Source organism: Sinohyriopsis cumingii, unplaced genomic scaffold (genome assembly GCF_028554795.1).
Source record: "Sinohyriopsis cumingii isolate HCF-2022 unplaced genomic scaffold, ASM2855479v2 utg000066l, whole genome shotgun sequence".
NCBI classification, from domain to species: domain Eukaryota; kingdom Metazoa; phylum Mollusca; class Bivalvia; order Unionida; family Unionidae; genus Sinohyriopsis; species Sinohyriopsis cumingii.
The window spans coordinates 638,331-662,405 of record NW_028315866.1 but is presented as its reverse complement, the minus strand read 5'-3'; the positions used below and the strand labels follow the sequence as shown (position 1 = coordinate 662,405).

The window sequence follows — 24,075 nt, the reverse complement described above, 5'->3', positions numbered from 1 at the left end:
TGCGGCAAAAGGCCGTAAAGACCAACTGTTATGTTCTTCTATTATCTTCTAAAGCGCATGTTCAACTTATTAGTCAGAAACGAAGCTATTCAATGATTTGTTTTGACACTATCTTTAAATAAGGAAGGGAGAAAAGAAGGAATTGAAGATCATATAATTGGTATGTTGTTATGCATCACAGAGTCCAAGAAAACTGAATAAAGTAATGGTTGCTTTAATAATCATTTGAACAGACACACGCATAGTGACGTTATTGTGCAGGAACGCCAGTGATAGTCATTAACCATTGTGCTTTAAAACCCGATTTCTAAAACTAAAACTAAAACTGCTGAGCAGGCTCTATACATTTATTATTGCTCAGGGATGTCAGTGAGAGTTATTAATCATTGTGCATACAAGTCGATTTCTAAAACTGAACATAAAGAATTATTGTTTAAAAGCTGACCAAACTCCATACATTTATACGTACCGTCGTCTGTTTTCCAAATCCTTGTTCGTCGTCATATATGGCTTAGCCAAAAGGTTCAGTTTTCACGACATGAGACGAATTGTTTAACGAAATGCTTCTCATTGGGAATCTTCATTTGAAAATTGGAGATTAGAATTACCAATAAATAACAACTGGAAAGGAAACTATTCATATTTTGACTGGGAGAAAGAGGCACATAATCTGAAACAAACGTAATATTTCGACATCAGTTGATTTAAAGAGCTGCTGCTGATTTTAAAATAAGAATTAATTATATCGGTGTCGTTTTTACAAGGTTGTATAATTGTACAGTAAGACTCTAAATAGCATTCCCATGCCTTAGCTGCATATAGCTTAAGATGGTATTCATCTGTCATCATTGATATTGGTGAGAAATAATGAAACTAATGTGAAAACGCATGGCGATATTTCCAGTTCGTAAATACATTAATGCTGGCTGTATTCGTTTCATGTTGGCTTTCTTAGTTACTTTTTCTTGCAAATTATATTAGTTCAAGTTTACTTTTTGTATTCAGCGGCCGAGTCGCACGAAATACTTATAAAAATGGCATTACAGTTGTCTTGCTTGGCGTTCATCATTAACAGGTTATTGTTTGGATTAGTCGGCCTGGTATCAGGATAATGTGACTGGGATATACGTGATACTACACGTCTGTGACATTTTGCCTCAGCGCTTGACTTCAACATAAACTGCGACATTGTGGATATCGTAGCGAAATAACTGACTCATTCCTTTTTATGCATCACTTATTCGTCTTTAGTGTGAATATGTATCTAAATAATGAAACTGCCTTGGCATATGGCACCAACAGTGAGAAGCGTAAGCACATAATCACAAATACGATCATGTTAAATGGCATGTCCTCCAAGCATACGTGTATAGTGAATGAAATAATACGTCTATTACCTTTCGAACGTGAAGGTTATTTAAACAAAAAATCAATCGTATGTAATTTATTAAAATGTAACCGCCAATAGTGTCTCCAACAAATTTCAGATAAATGATCTTTTAAGCCTCCAGGCCGTTTTGATAAAAACTTCAAACATGAATTCACAAAATTAATCCATGAATAGGGACAAAGAGCTAAAAGCAGTACAAATGCGAATAATAGAAACCTGTTAAAAGGAAGGTATGTATGGAAATTGTTCAATTTATGTGACTATGCCCTCTTGTAAACACTTCGTGAGTTTAGTTTTCTTGCGTCATTTCTCCAAAATTATAAATATATTTCATTGGATGTCACCATTCTTGAAACCTCAGATACCCATCCAAACTCCTCTATTATTATGTCTTAATTATTTCTGCACAATTATACATCTATATTTATCTTTTAAATAACGTTAAATGTAGTTTTATTATTCAAAATAGATATCCTGTTACACGTTTGTTCTTTATTATGATTCAACTTAGCTAATATTTCAAGACGCATGTTTTCACTTCTGTTCTAAATGGATTTTAGCTAAAATTGCCGACAAATAAAACAATATAAGTGTTTTTATGTGTGCTTTTTTGGTGTGGGTTTATTGTATAGATTTCTAGAATATTATTTAAATATACTAATCTTATCAAACTTTAAATTGCATGGACTTCTTTTAGACCTGGTTAGGTGATACACGACCTCAGTGTTGATGGTAACTATATTTAAAGATTGTCGGGCCTGCCATTTGGTTCTGCTCCTAGGGGCCCCGAGTGGCCGAGTGGTCAAAAGCGCTCTCCGTTACGGATCACTGCCATCTCACCTCTGTCTGCGTTAGTTCGAGTATCGGATTCGGCCAATGTGTGTGTGTGAGTAAGCTTGCCAGTAGCTTCTCGTGGGTCAGTGGTTCTTTCCGGGGTTTTCCCTGGTTCTTCCTCCACCATTAATACTGGCCGCCATGTATAGCCTATCGTGTGCAGAAAATTGGCGTTAAACCCAACAACAACAACATTTCGGCTCCTATGTAAATAGTTCTCACTCTTCATTCAAATCTTGAAATGTTTATAGTCCTGTAGTTAATACGAACCTTCTCTGATATAAAATGGTTTTATCTTAGCAAGACATGGGCCAATAGTGACTAAAGGCAAGGTCGATTTGGAAAGAATATTTAAGTTCACCTGATACGCAATAAATTTGTAGCACTACTGCCATGCTATGAACGAGTCATTTAACACAAAACAGTGCAGCATTCATTCGTTTATAAGTCGAGTTCAACGGCAGGCAACATAGCTCCTGACCTGAGGTTGCATAATGCACCGGCATACAGGGCTTATCTTGTTTGTTCCAGTGATCGCTCAAAATAAACGGCATTGACCCAGATTATGCAACGGCATATATGGGTATGTGCGGTTTGTCGTTAGTATTCGATCTATAGGCGAGTAAACTAATGGAAATTAAAGAATAGGCGTGATTTGCACAAACACTTAAATTTACTCATATATCCGCAAAATGCGCTGTTATAAATGTCTTTGTATAGCTGGATGAGGGATTTTGATGAAAATTGCTCGGATGTTTTGTACAATTTTAATAACAGTCAAATGTTTATCAGAAAAAATCAAGCCTGAAATATTTTTGTATGCTAGCATGTACATTTTTACTTTTAACACTGAATATGAATAATGTTACTTTCTAAAAGATTTCCACTTCAGTATGTCCAACTTTTCTTCTTTATTTTGTACAATCTAACTCCAAGGATTTGTATTTAATGGCACTTCATTGTTTTGTTGTCATTGTCATAACACATATTTAATTCCCATTTCCATCTGGTGGATCGAATATGTGTTCATTTAACATGCATTATGAAATGTCGCAGTCAAGATCGGGTGGGATAGACCTCTACTGAGCTAATAGCTGAGTCTCTGTAACGGTATAAATTGACCACTTTTAAGGTGAAGTTAGTAATTTATGGATAAGGGACTCATTATAAAAGTTTGCACTGTATGATAAACGAAATGCTATTTTAAACAAGTAACAAACATACATATTATCCGACTATATTTAGCACGAAAACGCTTGTCTCGTTATCGCGGATTGTGTTATCATTGTAGGCAGTGGTAAGAAAGCGCTACCTGGAAAGCGAGCACTTTGTAGCAATATTATTTTCTTTCCGATTATTCCTCTTAAATTTCAATGTCTCATAATTATTCAAATTCTAGATGAAACAATAGTCATCATTTACATTGTGAATGAAATTATTTATGTTGATAGCTTTAGAGTTCTTTAAGATGTCTGGGATTTTTTTTTCTCATAGAATAAACTGTAAATTTTTCAACTATAAAACCTCTCCAGCATCTTCGGCTACAAACCGGATGTTTCAAACTGGATGTGCAACTGTCTTTCTGATTAAAAGTACTAGTCTACCTCCAAAAAGTCAAACTAAATTAAAAACTTTAAACATGTACTATGTGAAACTCGAACATGAATGTCGAAAGGTGCTCATTATTTCATAACACCCAAGGAAAACAAAAGTGGAGCGGAACTAGCCATGACCATTAGTAAAGTGTGATCAATAAAAATGGTGTTGATACATGCTTGCACATATTCATAAAGAAAATACAGTGAAGTAGCGCATCGCTTACCTTCACATCATTAAGCACTTGATTGCACTTGGAAAACGGCTAAATCCATAACCAATCATGTGATGCTATAAGCATGTAAGTAATTTCTATAATAAAAGCCAAATGGGAATTCAGTCATATATATTATGACAAGAATACCGTCCGTTAGGGGAACAGAACTAGCTGGAACCCCGTTTCGCCTGAGACTATACCATAACAAAAAGCAAGAACCTTTGAACACTTTCCTTAATAAGTAACGAAGTCCGTTTTCATCTGCTTCATTTCATCTTTATAACTCTTACTTATAGAGAAATTTAATTTGTTTTGACCAGAATGTTGCTTACTTCATGAAGCTAAGCACTGTAAATTAACGTTATTGACTGGTTTACATGTTGCTATTATTTATACAATTTTCGGAATCTGATTAAACTAGGCGATTTGTTGGAAAGGTAACTCTTTTCATGTGCTTAGTTCATTCTGTATTTGAAATCGAAATTAAATAGACTACCTTCACATAAGATGAGAATTGTATTATCTTATTATTGCACATCATGTTTACGTTTAATTTGGAAGGCCTTATATTTTTAAAGTTTTGTGCAATTTTTAATTTAAAATTTTTAGAACCTTTTTAATTAGCACCGTATCACAGTTATTGTTTTCAGGTGCCCATCGACGCGCATACATACACACACACATACATACATACATACATACATACATGCATAAATACATACACACACACACACACACACACACATACCTACCTACCTACACACACACATACATACATGCATACATACATACATACACATACACACACATGCATACATACATACATACATACATACATACATACATACATACATACACACACATACACACACATACATACATACATACATGCATACATACACACACACATGCATAGATACATACATACATACATACAAGTCATGGACGAGCGAACCCTATAAACATGTGGCCTCAAAAGATAATAACATTCTCATCGCTAAATATTTTCTCCCCTAAAAGATCTGGCATCTGGCCTGGAAATCATCTCAGGGAATGATTTTGTGACGGAGCTTCAAAGTTTATCCAGAAAACATAGTCAGCTTTAATTGTGTAAAACAAACTGATACAAACCTAGTCTGACATCCAGGCATGCTTAGTGATGATTTGGCTCAGACATCATAGGTTCAGTATGAATTTGTACACAAAGGCGTTATAACCCGGACCTAATGCTTAATATAACATCAGAGCACACCAGGACATGCTATAAGACCAAGGCACAGATGGACACGATACACTGATTTCCCTTTATCTTCGACTCCATTGTCTTTTTTAGGTCGAATAGTATCTTGCGTTATAGTAATATAAATAAGAACATCATTTGAAAGTATTGATTCATCACGTTCTATCATAGACCTAATTTTCTCTTTCTAAAATTTTGCTTTCTTCTGCATAAAATGTGACAGCCAGTGACACTTCGTTCGTATATTTTCTTAATGGAAAGGGAATAAAATAGATATAAGTGCACGTCTTGATAAAGATACTTTATTCATCTACACATTAATAACAATGCCAAACTATCATTGAAAACAGATAATAAGGCCACGAGCTTAGATATTTTTTGGTCAAAAATATTGCATACGCTGATAACTGTGTAGTATCTTTATGTTTTGTGATGTGTTGTTTTGTATTGTGTTGTGATGGCTGGTTACGTGATAATACATCTCTTCCGATTTCTATCACTTGTTGGCCAATTACTTTTCATTGTCTGCTGGAAAAAAGATTTAACATTTCAAATGGATAGACATATACTACACAAGAAATCAAGTAAAATGAACAGTTCGTGATGATGTTAGACTATTTCGAATCAGTGACTATCTTTTGAATCTGTCTGGTCTTTGCGAACAGTTTTAGTATTAGAAGTTGAATGTTGAAAGGGTATAACTAACTATAGCACATATGTATCGAATTTACACCCTGCGAGTATTATTCATTTGGATGTGACAACTCGATTTAAAGGCTTTTTATGATCTAACTTCAGCACGTTGAGTTTTGTTTTAAAAAGAATTCCGTTATATAAATTTATTTCACCATACACTCTATAGATTTTATTTATTACCTTTAAATATCCTTTTTATACTAAATTTAACTTATCTCCTAAACTGACTGTTTTCTTTTCATTGGAAGAGTTTATATTTCGAAAGCTTTTATTTATTTTATCATTTATATTTTTACAACATATATTTTACTGGACACTGTATAGAAAGTATGATTGATCTTCTGTAAACTCTATGCATACAAAACCATGTCATGTATTGTCTTGTTTCATTAATACAAAATTTCGTATGTTGATGCAAAAAAGTAAGTAGAATATATTGTTTTCTCCCAAATTCCCTTATATATTATTTATAGTAAATGCTATAATTATATTCGATGTCGGATATCTATGACCCTAACGGATATGGAATGTATCCGATATCGCTTTATGAGACTGCTTAGAATAAGCCTACTAATGTTTGAGGAAATTTCAACCTTTTGTAAGTTGTCCCATGCTGCAGGAGAAGGACATTTCCCAGCCATCGAATGCTTGTCTTAATTATGACATGCATCTTAATACAATGGCTCGTATGAATTTGTATTCTGTTTCGATATGGAATACTTTGAGACTTCTTGTTATATTGAAGTGAAAACTCACGATATAAGCGACCAGCTTGTGAGCAAGCATTGAGTTACAGAGGTTATCCAGTAACACCAATTAGAAAAAATTAAATAAATAAATATTGTCTGAAATCTGTACGTGTCTATGTAAGATTAAACATAAATAACTAAATAAGTTAATCTAAATATATAAATACGTTATTCTTCGTATCAACTGTTAATGAAGACCTGCTTAGGTCTCACTTAAGAAACGCCGGATATAAATTTCTTCTAAAGATTTATATATAGAAGGATGGTGACAGGTAATTATTCAAATAGTTGAAATGTTTTGCATTTAATGCAGAATAATTAAGCATTTCGATAAATGATGGTTCCCAGAAGAAAAAACAACGTATTCAACATTTTGATGATGTTTACTGTCTATTTTTGATATTGAGGATAGAAAAGAGGTTCAAATAACTACCTTCCAAGGCAGCTTCTCGTCGCTTCCTTACGTCATTAACGATTACGCTGTGGAGGACATGGTCATAGGTGTTCTTGGCGGTGTCTATCAGACTCTGTGCCTCTTGTTTCAGGTTAAGGAGAATAGACAACAGGCTACTCCTGGACATACCTCCAAATAAAAAGGAAAACAAATAGCTGCGAACTTGTGTGCATGAATGTATGTTGATTTCACTTCTTCAGGTTACCGTATAATACACATTTGCATTGGAGTAGCTCTAATGCCCGTCCTCAGTCTATTACTTGCCCAACTGCCGCTGTCTTCACAGTAAAAGTGTATGGCGTATGTCTCGAGGTATTTCAGATGGAAAGGAAGAAAATTACCGAAGTTCTTGTCTCGCGCTGATTAAATCGCTTTAGGTTTAATCGCAAAACAATATTCAATACTCATTCATGTTATTGTTCCTCTCTCTTTCTCTAAAATATAAATGTTGCATATTATATATCTTATTTCATAGCATCCACATCAACTAATGAAAGTCAAATTTATCAAAAACTTTACATTCTTTCCAATGATAATCCAATCAGACAACTTATCCAAACTTGACATACTGTAAAGCTGTATGACATGTTCTGTACTTTGAAATATCGATCTTGAAATATCGATATTTAGTTATGTATCCTTCTTATTGCACATTGCAGCATCAGGTGAAATTTGGAAACATATAAATACAAATACATATTTTGTCCATACACGCTGTGAGCGTATATTCTTTAAAGCGGTCAAGAAACTTACGGCAGGGACCTTCTTCTCTCCAACCTAAGATTTCAATAAACGTGTACATAAGAATAAACATTATTCGTATTTCTTGATATTCTTGGCTTTTATCCAGCACACTGGGCAAGTTGCCGCATGCTGCGGGAGAAGGACATTCCCAGCCATCGAATGCTTGTATTAATTATGACATGCATCTTAATATTCGTGGATAAGGGTATTCCAAAGTACAATACTGGCTATACAGTGCTGACTAGAAGTTTGTTCTAACAAATAATAAGCAACACATACCCACAAAATAGGAACATAAAACCATTCCATGAAGGTACACATGTAGTCCCACAGGTTAAGAACAAAGGCGAGAAAACTACCTTAACTGCATTCTTAACACAAGCCTAAATTTAAAAACTAAATTCAGAAATTAGTGTCCAATTTTTTTATGTAAACTGCATTTTTTAAAAGTTCCAAAATAATAATAATAATAATAATAATAATAATAATAATAATATTATTATTATTATTATTATTATTATTATTACAATGCTTTTTAAATTATTTCGCATAAAGCATCTAATATTTGTGTAGAAAATATTCCATGAATAATGTATTCCTCTTTAATCTCTGGCTTATATGTTACCTCATAGCCTGTTGCTCACTACGATAGATGCAAGCATGAGTGCCACGTCCGCTAATGCAGTGTCAGGGATCTCATCTGACAATTTATTTACCCATCCAGTGTACATTTCATTGACAGATCAATTTGACCTTGGAATAAAATATTTAAAGTACCTCTTAATTATGCGGATCAGAATTAAGTAGATTTTATTAAACATACAAGCACACTGTATAAATCTTATATTCTATATCATTCAGTATTAGACAGTTTTTAGTGTTTGACGCACGTAATAAAATGAAAAGGATGTTAGAGTGAATTTTGTAACTTACACGGATGCTGCATAAATGTCTTCCGACTTATGAAGTTCTGGATTAAATATCACATGCGATTTACATATCAAGAGTATGAAGGTTTATAGGTATAAGATCATTTTCGTGTTGTGTGATATTTTTGTACAGAGACACAAGTGCTTGAAATATTTTGTTATGCATGGAAACTATGTTTAATTTTACAATGATAACAATCCACCGCCTCAGAACAACTTTCCACCCAGGTCTCTGATTGATTCCGTTTGCTTGTATATATTCCATTTTAAAAGTACTTAAAAGCGAATGGGATACGTTCCATTCCGAGTCGGTTATGTTGTTTACAAAGACTCGTACTTACCGCGAATTATACTAGTTTGCATGCCCACATACATGACCCCTGCTGAGCTTATTTTCTTGTCAAGTTTAATCATTAATTACAGCGTGAAAGAAAGACGGACAAATGACAAGAGGAAATTAATTTACTTACTCCAGTAGCTTGCCGGATGAGGATCCCAGCTTGCTGTAGAATAGTATCCTTCGAAAATTCAAATAGAAACTGAAATTAGTACCCGCACATTCTTTCTATATTATAAGAGTTGCATATTTAATATAGATTCCATTACGAAACCTTGATGTAAATGACACTCACTTTAGGTGTAAATCTGAGGTACTGCTAATTTCAGTAAGAACTGTTCTATGCGAAAACTTCTGATTATACCAAACAAAATTTCCCTCCACATTTAATACTACAATACACATATTCTAGCCATCAGACAACCCCGTTCAAATTCCTATGAATTACAATATAACTACATGACTCGAGAGGAAGAGAGAAAAATCAAATGGAAAACCCCCATATCCCTATCATTTATATTCTCCATGTACATTATGATAGGCACACCGTCGAACTGTCCAGGCACACACACACACACACACACACACACACATATATATATATATATATATATATATATATATATATATATATATATATATATATATATATATTCACTTTCCTTTCAATGTCTGTATCAGGTGAGGAGACTACGTAAATGACATAGCTTGATTAGAAATATCACTGACCTACAGCAACTCCTTGTCCCGCAGCTACTTGTGCTCCTGCAATAAACAGGATTGCATTGAAAGAAAATAATAAAGCGAAACTCGCACACGTTACAGTTTAATCACATCTAGCTCAATTTCGAATATGTCGAAGTTTTTAGTTTTGTGAAGTGACACTATACTGTATACTAAGATTTCAAGTACTGTGTTATGTAATATTTCGAACTTGTTTCTATCGTGCTAAACCTGTTTATAAAACTATACGGGTTATGCTATTATCACGTTACCAATACATACTAAATATTCCATTAAGGCGGCATGATGACATTCAATGACCTTTTCCATACCAGAGAACCTCACTCCACAGTACATAAACTTCAAATCAGAAAATGTTCGAGCCTGTGCGCCAATGATCATAAAATCACTTTGAAATGCTACAGAGGCGGAAATTACATATACATGTACCTTGTGCTAGTGTATGATGTGCACGCGACGTCATTTGGTAAAATTGACGCCGCGTGCGCATCACATTATGTGATAAACTTCATCAAGGATAATCAATTCAACCAACTTTTCCTTAGCAGAAACATTCTTTATTCTGAGAACTTTCTTTTATTGAACTTGTGCAGATAATACCAATAAGGGACGAAAATGCTTCTGACATGATTCTGTTCTGCCAGGATATTTTAGCTTCTGACAGTTGTCCGACGTAATGTATCACTCCATCGAAGTATTTCCGTAATCGATGTAGGCCAAAACCAAAACGCCACGAGGTGTCCTAATTGCATGCACTATTTCGTTTCATTATTTGTATTATATTCTGACTGTCAATCAAGCATTATGCTATTAAGGAAGCAAATATGGAACAAATGATAATAACACAAATGCTATTCCTTTTGTTAATTAGTCGCCTTGAAAGTCAAATAAATATCTGCAAAAACCTCGTAGTTCTGACATATATAAGATGCGTCTTACTCATTCAACATGTTATGAAACATTTTATTCGCAAGATATGCTCTATGTTTTCACGATAGCAATCACCAATTTAGATATTATCGGTGCCATCTTTACCCTACCCTTCGGATGCCTGCTTTTAGCTGAGATTTATCCCTTATATAAAATTTCTAGCTAGGACACAGACATATGACTAAGAAAGGTACTGCGCTGCCCATCAGAGACATTGAAATGTTGAAAGTTACTTTCATCAAACGAATGTGGTGCTTTTTTGCATATTTGAATATTAATCTTTCATCTCTGATACCTGTCAATTACTGCCTTCTTCGTTCATTGGTGTTTTCATTTAAATAGTTGGCGATATCGATTTTCGAAGGAGCCAGATATCTCCTTTGTATATCATATGTACCAGGCAGATAGGTTATTTCAACCGAATTTAAGTGACACACAGAAGCATAATATTTCCGTATCATTATGAAGGCATCGTAAGTTTAAGAAACTTGACAATTTTGACGAGAGCAAGATTATTTGTTTTCTTTCAAGTGAAGAATTCTCTCCATCCAGTTTTAAGAATATGCGTGGATAACGAAAATGTATCTGAATAACGTATACATTTCAAATTTATGGTTTTACTAGTTTTTCCTCTACCATATTGAAGCATAACTGACAAATGAAACATGTGTTAGATAAAGTGTACTGTTTCAACGCATAAGTCTCCAATAAAGGACAACATGCTTTAATAATCTGTATATACCTTACATAATGTTTTATTCGATATTGTTATGGCTATTTGTTGAGCAAATTTTAAAATTTGACTACATATTTAAACCAATATGAAACTAAAATAATGTGTGCGTATTGTAGTTAAATGTTTGTCAACATTCACAACTGGATGAGTTTTGATGGTATTATGTTCAACCTCGACATTACGTGATGAGTCTTGACGGAATCAAATTTAGCCTCGACACTAGCAGATGGGTTTTGTTTGAATCATATACAATCTCGGCGAGACTAATTCCAGGTAGTATAAATGCTGTCGGTTTCATGAAAACAAAAATGTGTATTGGTATTGTTAAAAAATAATATTTCAGTACCTGTAATAAACGTACTTGGATAGCTCGTTGTTGGTATCCACTCACAGTAGCATTCTTGACAACCTCTATAATCGGTCCTGAAGAGAATTTACATATAGAGAAATACATTCATAGGCATTGACATAATGCTCTTTACATACATGCATACTAATTGCCGAATACGTTTTCAGTTGTGAGTGTGTTATCAGATGAAAACAATAATATTCAAGATGAAGTGCAAAACAAAGTATGGAATAGTTCAAATGTTCATTTCTTTGATAATTTTGTACTACAAGTAGAGTATGACAATTATGTATCTGTGTCATTCGTAGACTCGCCTGTCACTTCTTATCTACAGTGTGTATAATGTTTATCCTGCAATTGACTGCAAGCAAACTATAAATGTATGCTTTCCACATCTGAGCCAAAAGTCAGGAAAGGGATGATCCAGTAAATAGTTAACAAGCACATGCTTATCAGGTCAACAGTGATTCAGCACATGCTTATCAGGTCAACAGTGATTCTGCGTATAATAGAGAATTTCGTATCATTTAGATAATTTAATATAACTAGGAGGTACATGTGTTGTCCTAATATTGCATGGATTTTGATCGCTGAGTAATCAATCAATAATCTTGCATGGATAGGCAGGAAGTTACACACAAAACACACGCACACACAAAAAACATCTAATTTAAATACATACATTTTAGCTAATTCTAAGTGCATGATTCATTCGCTAAAATATTTCTAATATATACATTACTACATAAAATATCGATCAAATCACATTTCCTTTTTCTTGAAATAATCTCAAGATTACCTGTCGCAAACATCATCACGTTTTCTAATAATAGCATATGAAGAATTTAATATTCTTTCTAATGACTTTGTGCTTAGAATGTTTGTCGGTGATTCCGACATACATACCGAATTAATCGGCTTTTGAAATACAAATATGGTCTACGTGAATAATTAACGTATATTAGATACAATGCATTTGATTTGTTTCATTATTTTTGGCATCTGGCAAATGCTCATTATTAACCTATAACATAAGAATTACGTACGTGATTGTAACATAACGATATCCTAGACCATATTGTACTCATAACCACTACATAATTCCGGTTTTATCGGTGTTCAAGTTAAGTAGATGCCATTGAAAAGTAAGTCAATCGAACCACATATCAGTTTTGTCAACAATATGTGCCCAATTCCCATTGGCAAAATGGCGATTTTTTTTTCAATTTAAGAAACGAACAAAATCATTATAGCAAAGCATCACGGATATTCCCAGTATCTCAACATCAACTTTCCAAAGTGTCAAGACAAAAGATTGAAATGTTAAAGAGACGCTCGTTACACAAAGTAAAGACATTATGGCAAATATGACACGTGTAAATACATATACGTCACAGTGGAGCAGAAGTGCGAGTTGTTTAGTTTAAGTTGATAAGTCGAACTATATATACCACCATGTCAAATAAAAGATTTTGGGAGAGGGAGCATTATGTAAGTAGGATGGGGTGGATTGAAATGAACTTACCTATGTAATATTCCAAAAGTTGTACATTAATATGTGCCAATATAAGTTTTCTCTTTCAAACTCCTTAATAATATTACCAACTTTCATGGAATTATTGAGAATTAGTTGAAACGTTAAAAGTTAGGAAATGAGCTTAATAAGGCTTTGCTGCTCTTTAACAGGAGCTGGTTTTGCCAATGTACTTTGCGGATTAATTCAGAGTGTTTGTTTTATATAGTTTAATTAAGAGTAGGAAAAAGATGCAACATATGGTTTTGTTAATAATCGGAGTACGAGTTCATCGTAACGTAGGCAACAATTTACGCATTTGAATTTTAACCGCAATTGCCCAACAATGTATTAACAGTGTAAATGCTGTTATATACTGGTCTGTTCTTTTTTCTTTTAATTTATTTGTTTTGTGTGCAAGGATGTGCATTTTAATGATCAACATACCTGTAAGTATGAAGATAGTTGTAGCCACATGTCGGACAGGCTGGATAAGGACATGTTGTTCTTAAACTTTGAGCTAAATAAATAAATAAATCAAGTTATTGTTTTGTTCAAAACAGTTTAAATATTAGTAAGCAATAAAATCGTATATGTTATGATTTGGTTAATGGATGAAAACAATACAGTCCGATATATCAAATAATTTGTTTAATCATTTGTGAGTCATTCTGAAAATAGCTGGAAGAGCTATAGTTCTTGCTTAAAAACTAATTAATATGGGCGGCTGCATGTCCTTTCTGAAAAGTAAGATCTGTAGGCATTTTAGAGATAGGTACCCACAGATTTTGGTCACGATTTTCTTCAGTTTATTTCTTATAACAAGTAGATTTAGAACTCGTCAACAACTTCAGGAGTTCTGCAACATGTTCAAGCTTTATATAATAAATATGATACACTGTGAACAATTTCAGCAGCAGAGAGGGTGAACAGACCTTTTGCTGGAACCTCATCTTTGAAATATTAAAGCTTTCTACGAAAATGAAAAATATAAGGTCAATAACGCCAAACCAAAGCCTCTATTCCACCGAGAGTTTGACAGAGTCAAGGAGGAAACAAAATCTTGTATTAAATGATATTGTTTTAGTTCCTGCGGTGGTAATCGTGTATCTTCATGAATTACTTGTAATTGTTCACGTACAAATCCACGCTGAGGAGCACCTGAATCTAATCTGTATATTGCACGTCTATCCGTGGATCTTACTACGTCGGAAATTTTATGTGTCGTAATACTCCAAATAGGATCAGTCGCTCTTTTTTTTTACCACCTTCAAGTTCACCATCTTCATATAATTATCGAATAGTCACATTACCTAGTACTGGTTGTTTTGAAAAGTCATGTCGTTGCATTGGTATATGTTTTATTTGTGATCGCATTGATGGGTTTCATAGAAATTGTGCGCGTAATTTTATTATTTCATGCAGCTATTACACTTGGTAATCTTACAACCCATTCACGAGATCTCTTATCTTTCTGACTTATTTTCAAATAACCGCTCAGCAAGTGTTAGATTAAATCGTTCAACAACTGCCTGATCAAGATGAATTGCGGTATGTCCTCGTCTGATTTTGACATTATGTGTTTTCATCAGAGATGATACTGCACCAAGAAATTCTTTGCCAGGATCAACCTGTAATAGTTGTGGCCATCGTAGACCACCTTGTGGTCTGGATCCTCGTTGATAAATTCTTTCAAAAGCAGATATAACTTCAGCCGCTGTTTTAGTTGATAGCGGTTCCGCTTCTTTATATTTACTTGCACCGTCAACGACAGTTGGGGCATATTTGTATATTAATTGACATCTACCAATTTTAATAGTATCATGTGTTAAAGAAATAAATATCTGCTTGATGAACTTCATTAGTTTTGCTGACATCAAAATGTGCGTATTGAATTTGTTTAGGTGGTGGTTGGTAAATTTTCCATATTGCCTGTCGTACTAACCAATTTGCAGCAACAGAGCGTGTAACATTTGCTGCATCAGCAAGTTACTAATCGCTGCTCTACCTTTTCAATATCCTCTTGGGCTATAATAAACCGATTCCATTATTTTAATAATCGGTTGATTAATTACCATCTCCAAATAATAATTTACCTTTCATCGCAGATCTTACTAATCAAGTAGCTAATGATTCTGTAAAAGATTTTTTAATAGAATTTAACGAATGAATCAACTTGACATCTGCGATGTCTTTGTTGTAAATCATTACTTTTATAAGTTACATCATGAACATGACACGCGTCGTCAATTTTGTTTATCGGATATTCACCAGGTCTGTGTTGATTTTGGTTATCAAGTCGAATATCAAGTATAGTTCCAATACCGCAATAATTGTATCCAGGAAGATGTTTTTCTCCTGGGCATTTCGCCCATGGAGTTCCTGGTAATTTTCCTAATGAAACTGCGATATCACCACCGCCAGTAATTTTATTACTGATAGAAATAAATTTACATTTTTGTACCACATTTTACACATTTACCTGTAAGTGCACGCTTTTAATTTTTATTATTATTGTTGTTAATCGACTTGTGTGAGTGGATGCTCTACATTTTACACAATATAGATTCATATTATTTATTATATTTTTACAACATGGATGTCATTGATTTCTCACCGACACGAAAGCATGAACCAGTAAAACATCATCCAACGTTAGCAAATTATATCAGAGCAATTATCATAGGTCCATCTGCGTCTGGTAAGACGTAATTATTACTTAATATGATAATGAGATGACTCAAATGGGATAAGTTGTATTTAGTATCTCCGTCAGCTGATGATCAGCGATGCAACGAAGTAATTAAAGATTTTGATGAAAACGCAAAATTGTTAGACGAGGACTGCAGTGATATTATTGATTTTATCACCGATATTGATGAAACCCCGTCTGCAGATGACCTCGATGGATTTATTAATAATCTTGTAGTATAGGATGATGTAATACTGAACAAACAATCAAATCCAGCTCGGATATTTTCTTGAGGCAGACATAAAAATAACACGTGATTTATGTTACTCAACAGTATACACATATACCTAAAGTGATCAGAGATACCTGTAATATTTTAGTTGTGTTTAATGGAGTTGATACACATATTCTGCGAAATATTCATCAAACTTGGTGTAGTGGGGACATGTACATGATTAGATTTAGAAATTTCTGTTAAAAAGCACACGGATTTATCACGATAAATTTACATGATCCTCGATCACGATCTCGTATAAGTCTTGATAAAATGTTTGGATGAGAGACTGATATAATAATGAAAGACTACAGCAGCTGAGAGGGTGCGACCTCAATTAAACGTCACGCGGGTAAACGAACGTGCATACTTTTCAAAAAACACTAACGACAAAAAAATCAGTAACAAAATAAACGAACCCAATTAGAGAAACTCTCGGCCATTTAGAGGCTTCTGTTTGGCGTTATTGACCTTATATTTTTCATTTTCGTAGGAAACTTTCTGTTTCACTAAAGAGACGCTCCACTAAAAGGTATGTTCACCCTCTCTGCTGCTATTTAGATTCAAATCACAAATGAATTTCGTCACTAATTTCGTTACATACCTATTTATTTATGTGATCACTCCTTTTATAATGTATTGTCACATATCGTTTGAAACTTATGCTGCGGTTTATTGCATATTTATCAAACTTAAATATTAGCTGTGCAAGGTGTTTCTTAAGTCACACATCTGGCTTAAATGTTCCCATTCCATCTGTTCGTCTGTTTTAGTTTGGTACTTTAGAATGACATAAACTTGAATTTGTTCATTTATTTTGATTAATGAGGTATTTGTCTGCTACTGAAACTAGATTTATTGAAAATATTTCGTGCCCGATTTGAAAACAAATTTAATCCCAGAACTCCACTTCATTGAATTATTTTCCTCCATATATAAGCGTATTGAAGTTAATTTCTTCTGAGGGTATTTAGGTGAAGGCAAACGTTGAAAAGATTTTAAATGGTGTAGTTGCATGTATCGGAATTTACAACGGGAACATGTTTGCAGATTTGGACTTGAAACTCATTAAACAAAACTGACCTTTATCTTTCTTGCAAAGTTTTTAACTAAACCATATCTAACTATAGTGCAATATGTCTTTCGATAAAAATATTTGCCTAACTATTTATATTTCATGACATTTTTTTAGATTCTTCCAATTGTGCATATGTAATGCAAATACTATTTGTCGTTTTCGCAGTTGTCATTTTCGTGTTTTTTCCATGCAAATCTTCTTTGTTATTTTCACAGTTGTCATTTTCATGTTTTTTCCATAGATCATTTCATAATTTATTTTCTAGTCCCTACGGTAAAAGGTGAATGACCGTTTATGTGAATTGCTAACGTAGTGATCGGTAACTTCTATTTATTTGACTTTTGTTTTAATTAAACATATTATCTTGCAAAAGAGTTATATAATTGAACACAGGGACTTCGAATGCTGGCATTTTGTATTGCCATTTCCAAACATAAAGTGTTACGTCAAGCCTTCCACATCTAAGCAGTGCTCCAAAAACTGGCGGCTACTGTTCAAATAAGTTACACTTTAGCTGTAACACTTGTCAGCCTTCTAAAGACATCCTTACTTTTTATAGGTGACAAATAGATACAAAAATGACAGACCTTGTATCCACATTGTTATAAATTACAAGCAATTCATGGCTGATAAATTAAACATGCGCAAGCGTAAAGGACCAAAATGAATTAGATAACTCGTGTCTAATCCCATATCGTTTACCTAATGATAATAATATATCGTTAAAGCAATTTTGCGCTCGTTCTAAGGAAGAAAAGGGGTGAGGCAGCTTTTGGTTAAGAATGAAAGTGAATTGTTTAAGCATATATGTGATTGTATATTTAGTTGATTATTATTACCTGAATTGTATATTACATAGCTTGCATCCATTTGGAATTGAAAATCTTGAGCAGAGAAGCAACCAAGACTATGAGATCTTGTTTCACTTCTTTTCACTGATTCTCACTTTCATTGTGCACTTGTCTCTTTATTAGGCGGAATTATTAAATTCTAGCGTTCTTTTATGTGAAAAAAAACATATAATCGATTCTAATTGTATCGATCGATTTGGCTTATTTGTACGTCACTTTCCCCCAACCCAATATAATTGTCATGGCTAAATTATATATTCTATCAGAGAGTTTAGTTTCCTATGCTTTAACTTCAGTGGGATGATTACTATGTCCTGTGCAGTTGGATTATTTACATGAGTTATACGGAGTTTTTATTTTTGATAGAAAGCAAAAGACTGTAACACTGAGCTTAATCTCAAAATCTTTAACATTGAACTTAATACAAGATGTGTACAGACGGACACTCCCAGTTACGCGAGACTGATCATTTTGCAAGCTTCTGCCAAGGTGAGTTGGATAGAAAGTATGTCAGTCAGGATGAGTTAAAATGTGATCCATTTAACGTTGCTGTATACATAATTCTTCGCCTACCTCGAAAAGTACCTACGCGTTCACCCATCCTATCCGCATTACTCTTTAGGTATGGTAAATCAATATCTGCAGGTGACTAAATCTTTATGATATTCGCAAAATTGTCATGTGCAAATCATGCAAATCCTCTCCTCGACGGGATTTTAACAATTATGTTTTTTGTTTTTACTAAAGCAACGTCGTGTTCCGATTAATTAATGAAAATAATGGCACAAAATGGAATACACCCTTCAAAATTTGGTGATTTTCACTGATATTAGTAACATAGACTAGGTAATTTCCCAACATCAATTTCTGTTTAAATAACCTATATCCCGGGATAGAGTCTTATATCAGGTAACTGACTTTGCATTCTTGTATTGTGCAGCGTGATTGACCATAACATTTGTCCATACTTAGACCATCCAGATAAAGGACGCTATAATAAAAATCCATTTGATAAGTTGTATAGGTGCATGCAACATGACCTTCTTACATGGGAAACTGCAATACACATATCTATAGAACTGAGAGAAAAACATTGTAACATCGCCGATATATACTGTGTTAAGCAACCTTGCTCTTATTGTTCTATACAAAATACAATATACCACTTCTTTAAAAAGAAGCGTAGAGTAAGGAATTTGAAGATGATAGAACTGTCCAGTCTATCTGGTGATAATACATTAAGATTTAAAATGGTTTATTATCGGTAACTAATTCAGTTATGTTCTAACAATAGATACTGAAGTTATTGAAGTTACTGAACTTGTAATGCTAACGGACCATATTTATTTTCATCTTAGTTTTCTTTTGTACATAGCTTTGCTTAAATTAAATTTGAATACAGTGGAAACAATGGATTGACATGTATCTTCTTCAGAAATTTTAACGACTAGAAGAATCATAGCACTGTATATTATTTTGTAGCTTATAACATTATTTATATCATTTATTTTTTATGTCGTTTTAATTTAAGACTATAGAAATTGTTATATTATCAACATGATACGTTTAAACAAGTTAGAGTTTGCAGGTTAAATTAAACTGAGAAGCAACAAGTCACATTTCAAGCAAATTATTACATTCTTACCTTCAACTGATCTGACCTGAAATATAACGGAAGGATGAAAAAGTATTTTTCAGGTTTTCTTCAAGTTTGTCTTACACATATCATGCTAAAGGAAAACAAGAAAAAAAAAAGAAAAGAAAAAGACCCAATAAAACAAAACAAACAAAAACAAGAAATAAATGTTGGTTTGTATATCGTCTCTGTACAAAACATTATGTACATAAGAAACACACAAATACATATATATAGGTGTGTGTGCGTGTGTGTGTGTGTGTGTGTGAGCAAAGGGACCTGATCAAGTATACAATTCTGAGAATATCACTGATTCATTGTTTTGGGTATTTCTTTACTGAAGATCGTCCTCTAGAAGATATCTAAATTAAACTTTCAAATATCACTCCCCGTGAAACCGCTTTACGCTCAGTAAGTTCATATTGTATAGTCAGATCATCCATTACGAAGGAGCGCAGAAATAACTATAAAAAAAGTTCCACTTGTATTGCAACTCAGAGCTGTTGATATATTTGAGTCTTGATATGAATCTGCTTCTATTCATAATAGCGAAAGTCACCCGAACATCACATTATAGGCAAAACAGTTTTCTGGTAGCAGCTTTAAATAAAACCACAGTCTAGCCAACGAACTAAGTTTCACTGTTTACTTCTTTGCATTTGTAATGCTCTAGGACATTCAATATGTTGTTGAAGAGCCGGTATGATGATTACCAATGTACTTTGTACTATGTTATATTTACATTTTCAAATATCTCTAAATACAATGTCAGAGACTTCTGTCGATCAACATTATTTATTGAAGGAGAACAAACATTGATTTTTGAAAAATATAAGTTATTTAGTGGGAGGAACATACCAAGTTTATCTGAATGGTCAAATATTAGGTACAACCCATAACCCCTATAAAAGTGAGAGCACACTTTGAACTCATATAGAACAATGTTCTAACCTGCAGACATTTGCCTTATAATAAAAAATAACAACTGCCTTAAAATTTAAGATGCTGGTGCGTGGGATTTTTCTGGATCAGCTTTGTTTTATCAAACATTTGGATACATTTACTATTAACCAAAAGTATAAAGCAAAGGATGTCACTGCTGCGTACATGAAGATATACAAAGTAAATTTATTTTTTATTTTAATCAACACAGGTAAATATGTTTTGTTTGATATTATTAATTAAAGGCAAATCACAGATAAACGCAAACACGTTTAAGAATTTTAAAAAACATTTAAAATAGATTGGGGACTTAAATCCACTACCATTAGTTACTGGTTTGGATATTGCAAGTGTTTTAGATTATTTGACAAATGCCATCTTTGTCAGTACCTGTACATCTGTTTCATTATTCAACATTTATGGCTGACCACTTTAATTGGTATTCATATTTTCCTCATTCCATGTCATCATACTATAGCTTTTTATTGCTTTTTTGCGCCTTAATTTTTTAAATATGTGAATAAATCGCTACAGTTAGAGCAAATAACTTTCGACGGTTCATAAATGTTGTTATTGTGATCTTTTCATTAAATTATTTATTCTGCAACACCGCAACATATTCTTTTGCTTAAAAACTGTGTTCCGTGACGCTCCATTATTCTGGATAGCAAACAGAATTATTTGTTTACGCGTATTCACATTTGTCTGCATCTTTTGTACCTACCGTTAAGAAGACGAAGCAAGTGAAGACCAGGTAACCTAGATAACCCATGATTTCCGACGTCTGTAAAATCCCTTAATCCGCTTGAACTTTTATAGTGAAGTTGATTTTAATTAATCTCTCATATGATAGTATGGCGGAAGGCCGTAAAGACATTATGCATGTTCTCCTTTGAAAATGTTTTCAACCATAAGCTCACATTTTCTAGCCATAAAGAAGCCATTCAAGCACTTTTATGCATCATATTGAGGAAAGAGAGCAAGAAAAAATGAATTGTCGATTCCAGAAAGTTAGTGTGTTCTTATGCTTCGTAGAGTACAAAAGAACCGAGTGAAGAAAAGAATGTTTTAATAATGACATTCATCAACGTATGGCAAGTCTCGTTCCAACCCCAAAAATGCTGGTGGCAATTCTTAACAGTTGTACTGTAACATCCAATTTCTAAACATTAGCTTCAAAGAGAATTCTTTCAAAGATGAACAAGCAGCGTGCATGTACCTGTATTCATTAAGTGCTAATATTAATATAGTTAATTACTTTAGCTTGGCTTTGCAGTCATTCAGATGCCTTTCTTTTAATTTCGTTAAGTTGAGACTGACCTCTTGTGTTTAGAATGGACTGTTAATAATCTAATTTACATTGACTTAAAAACCATTTACATAATGATTGCTAAATATCAAAGAACCTTCCAGTATTGCAGATAGTACCGATTATAAGCTGTAATGAGTTGTGAGCAGATAGGGTTAATTTTGGCATTGTAAACGAAAATGGGTAAAGTTTTGCTTCCTCATACCTTCATCATTCCTATCTATTTGTTACTTATTTCATGTTTTGAATGAATCTGTACCTCACTTGTGAGACTGCTTTAGAATATGGGAAACGACGAGAAGAGAAATAAAATGGCACCAACAGTGAGAAGTGTAAGCACATGGAGATAAATGTTACCAAGTTAAATAACACGTTCTCCAGGCATACACATATAGTGGATACAATAATGTGTATGTTACCTTACGAAAGTTTAGGTTGTTAACAATTTAATCAAAGGTGTGTAATTTATCATACTTTACCTGACATACTGTACTAGACAAAATTTAGATAAAGATTTGTAAAGTCTTAAATGATCTATTTAGGTTGCAAATTAAAATATAAATTCCAAACGGTACAGACTAACGACAGGTAAGGGCGTTGTGCTCAAAAATGTAAGAGTAAACAAGATAGAAACTCACCTTATTTATGGAAATTTTATATTTCTGTGACTAAGCAGTCTTGAAAACAATTCTTGTAAAGATTTCGGACATCGTATTTTATTTTTTTACGAAAATTATTAAATTGACTAAATATTCATCGGTTCTTGGTTATTTGTCATATCATTGACAAAATTGTCTGTTCTACCGTATATGAACTCTGAGAACTTTGCAAACGTAATTTTCTAGTTTGAAATTTTTTCTGAGTCTTATTAGTGAAAAATATTTCCAGTATATAATATAATATAATATCTAACATGTATAGAAGGTTCTACATAATATTACGTTAATTAATGGGGTGGGAGAATCTTACATATTCCATACTTGAAAATAATTAGAAAAATGTACATACGTATGTTTTTATTTTGCTTAACATTACAAATAAGCGTTATGAAAAATGTCAGACTAAAAGCGTTGTTATTACGTTCCAACTGAGCTATTATTTTAAGATGCAAATATTTATCTGTCTATCAATTTAAGTTTAAATTGTCAAGGGCGGTTAAACTCTTGTTGTTGGTGAAATAAAACTGTCACCAAACTGTTTTGAAATGTAGTTAACATAAAAAGTACCTTTCTGAATAAGGTAATTGATATATGTTGACAATACTAAACAAAAAATACAATGGTATATATATTTAAAATTTCATATGCATGATAACTGTCTTGTCATAAATATTGCACTGCAATATGTTCAACTAGTTTCCGTATATGTTAAAATCTAATTCCAAGATTGACATTCAGTGATATTTCAAATTACATTTTCTTTCTTTTCAAGGACGTTACAGTCATTCGTTGCCATCTGGAAGATCATATGTGGGGTCCTATTGACATGGATTAAGAAATAGCTTAAATATGACTTGTGGCGATAATCTTAGAGTTGTTTTCCTTAACTCATCTGTGAGTCACAGAGAGTTATAATATTAACACCGTTTTAAAGTGATGATAGTGATTTATTGATTAGGAACACTTTTATTATATTTACTATATCTTAAACTATTTGATTTCGTATAGAAGCAAGACAAACAGTAAACAGAAATTTTAAACAACTATTTATGGAATAGCAAACTCTAGTCTTGCTATCATTGATGCCGTTCCGATTGTAGACAATGAAAAGCAAACAGATCATCAGACACGAAGCACCTTGTTCCATTGTTATTTTCTTTCTGGTAATTTCTTTAA

At 33.3% G+C, this 24,075-nt stretch overlaps 1 protein-coding gene across 1 annotated transcript; it reads right to left on the bottom strand.

Moving 5' to 3' along the window:
* Positions 1-5,657: 5,657 nt before the first annotated feature.
* LOC149774959 (uncharacterized) lies at positions 5,658-21,731 on the bottom strand. Its single transcript, XM_089944620.1, has 8 exons — positions 21,656-21,731; positions 19,999-20,014; positions 13,906-13,978; positions 11,943-12,019; positions 9,916-9,951; positions 9,320-9,367; positions 7,156-7,305; positions 5,658-5,805 (listed from the first exon to the last, which is right to left on the bottom strand). Exons 1-8 carry the CDS (start codon positions 21,701-21,703, stop codon positions 5,789-5,791), a joined length of 465 nt encoding a protein of 154 aa, XP_089800746.1. The 5' UTR covers positions 21,704-21,731; the 3' UTR covers positions 5,658-5,788.
* Between the last annotated feature and the right edge of the window lie 2,344 nt (positions 21,732-24,075).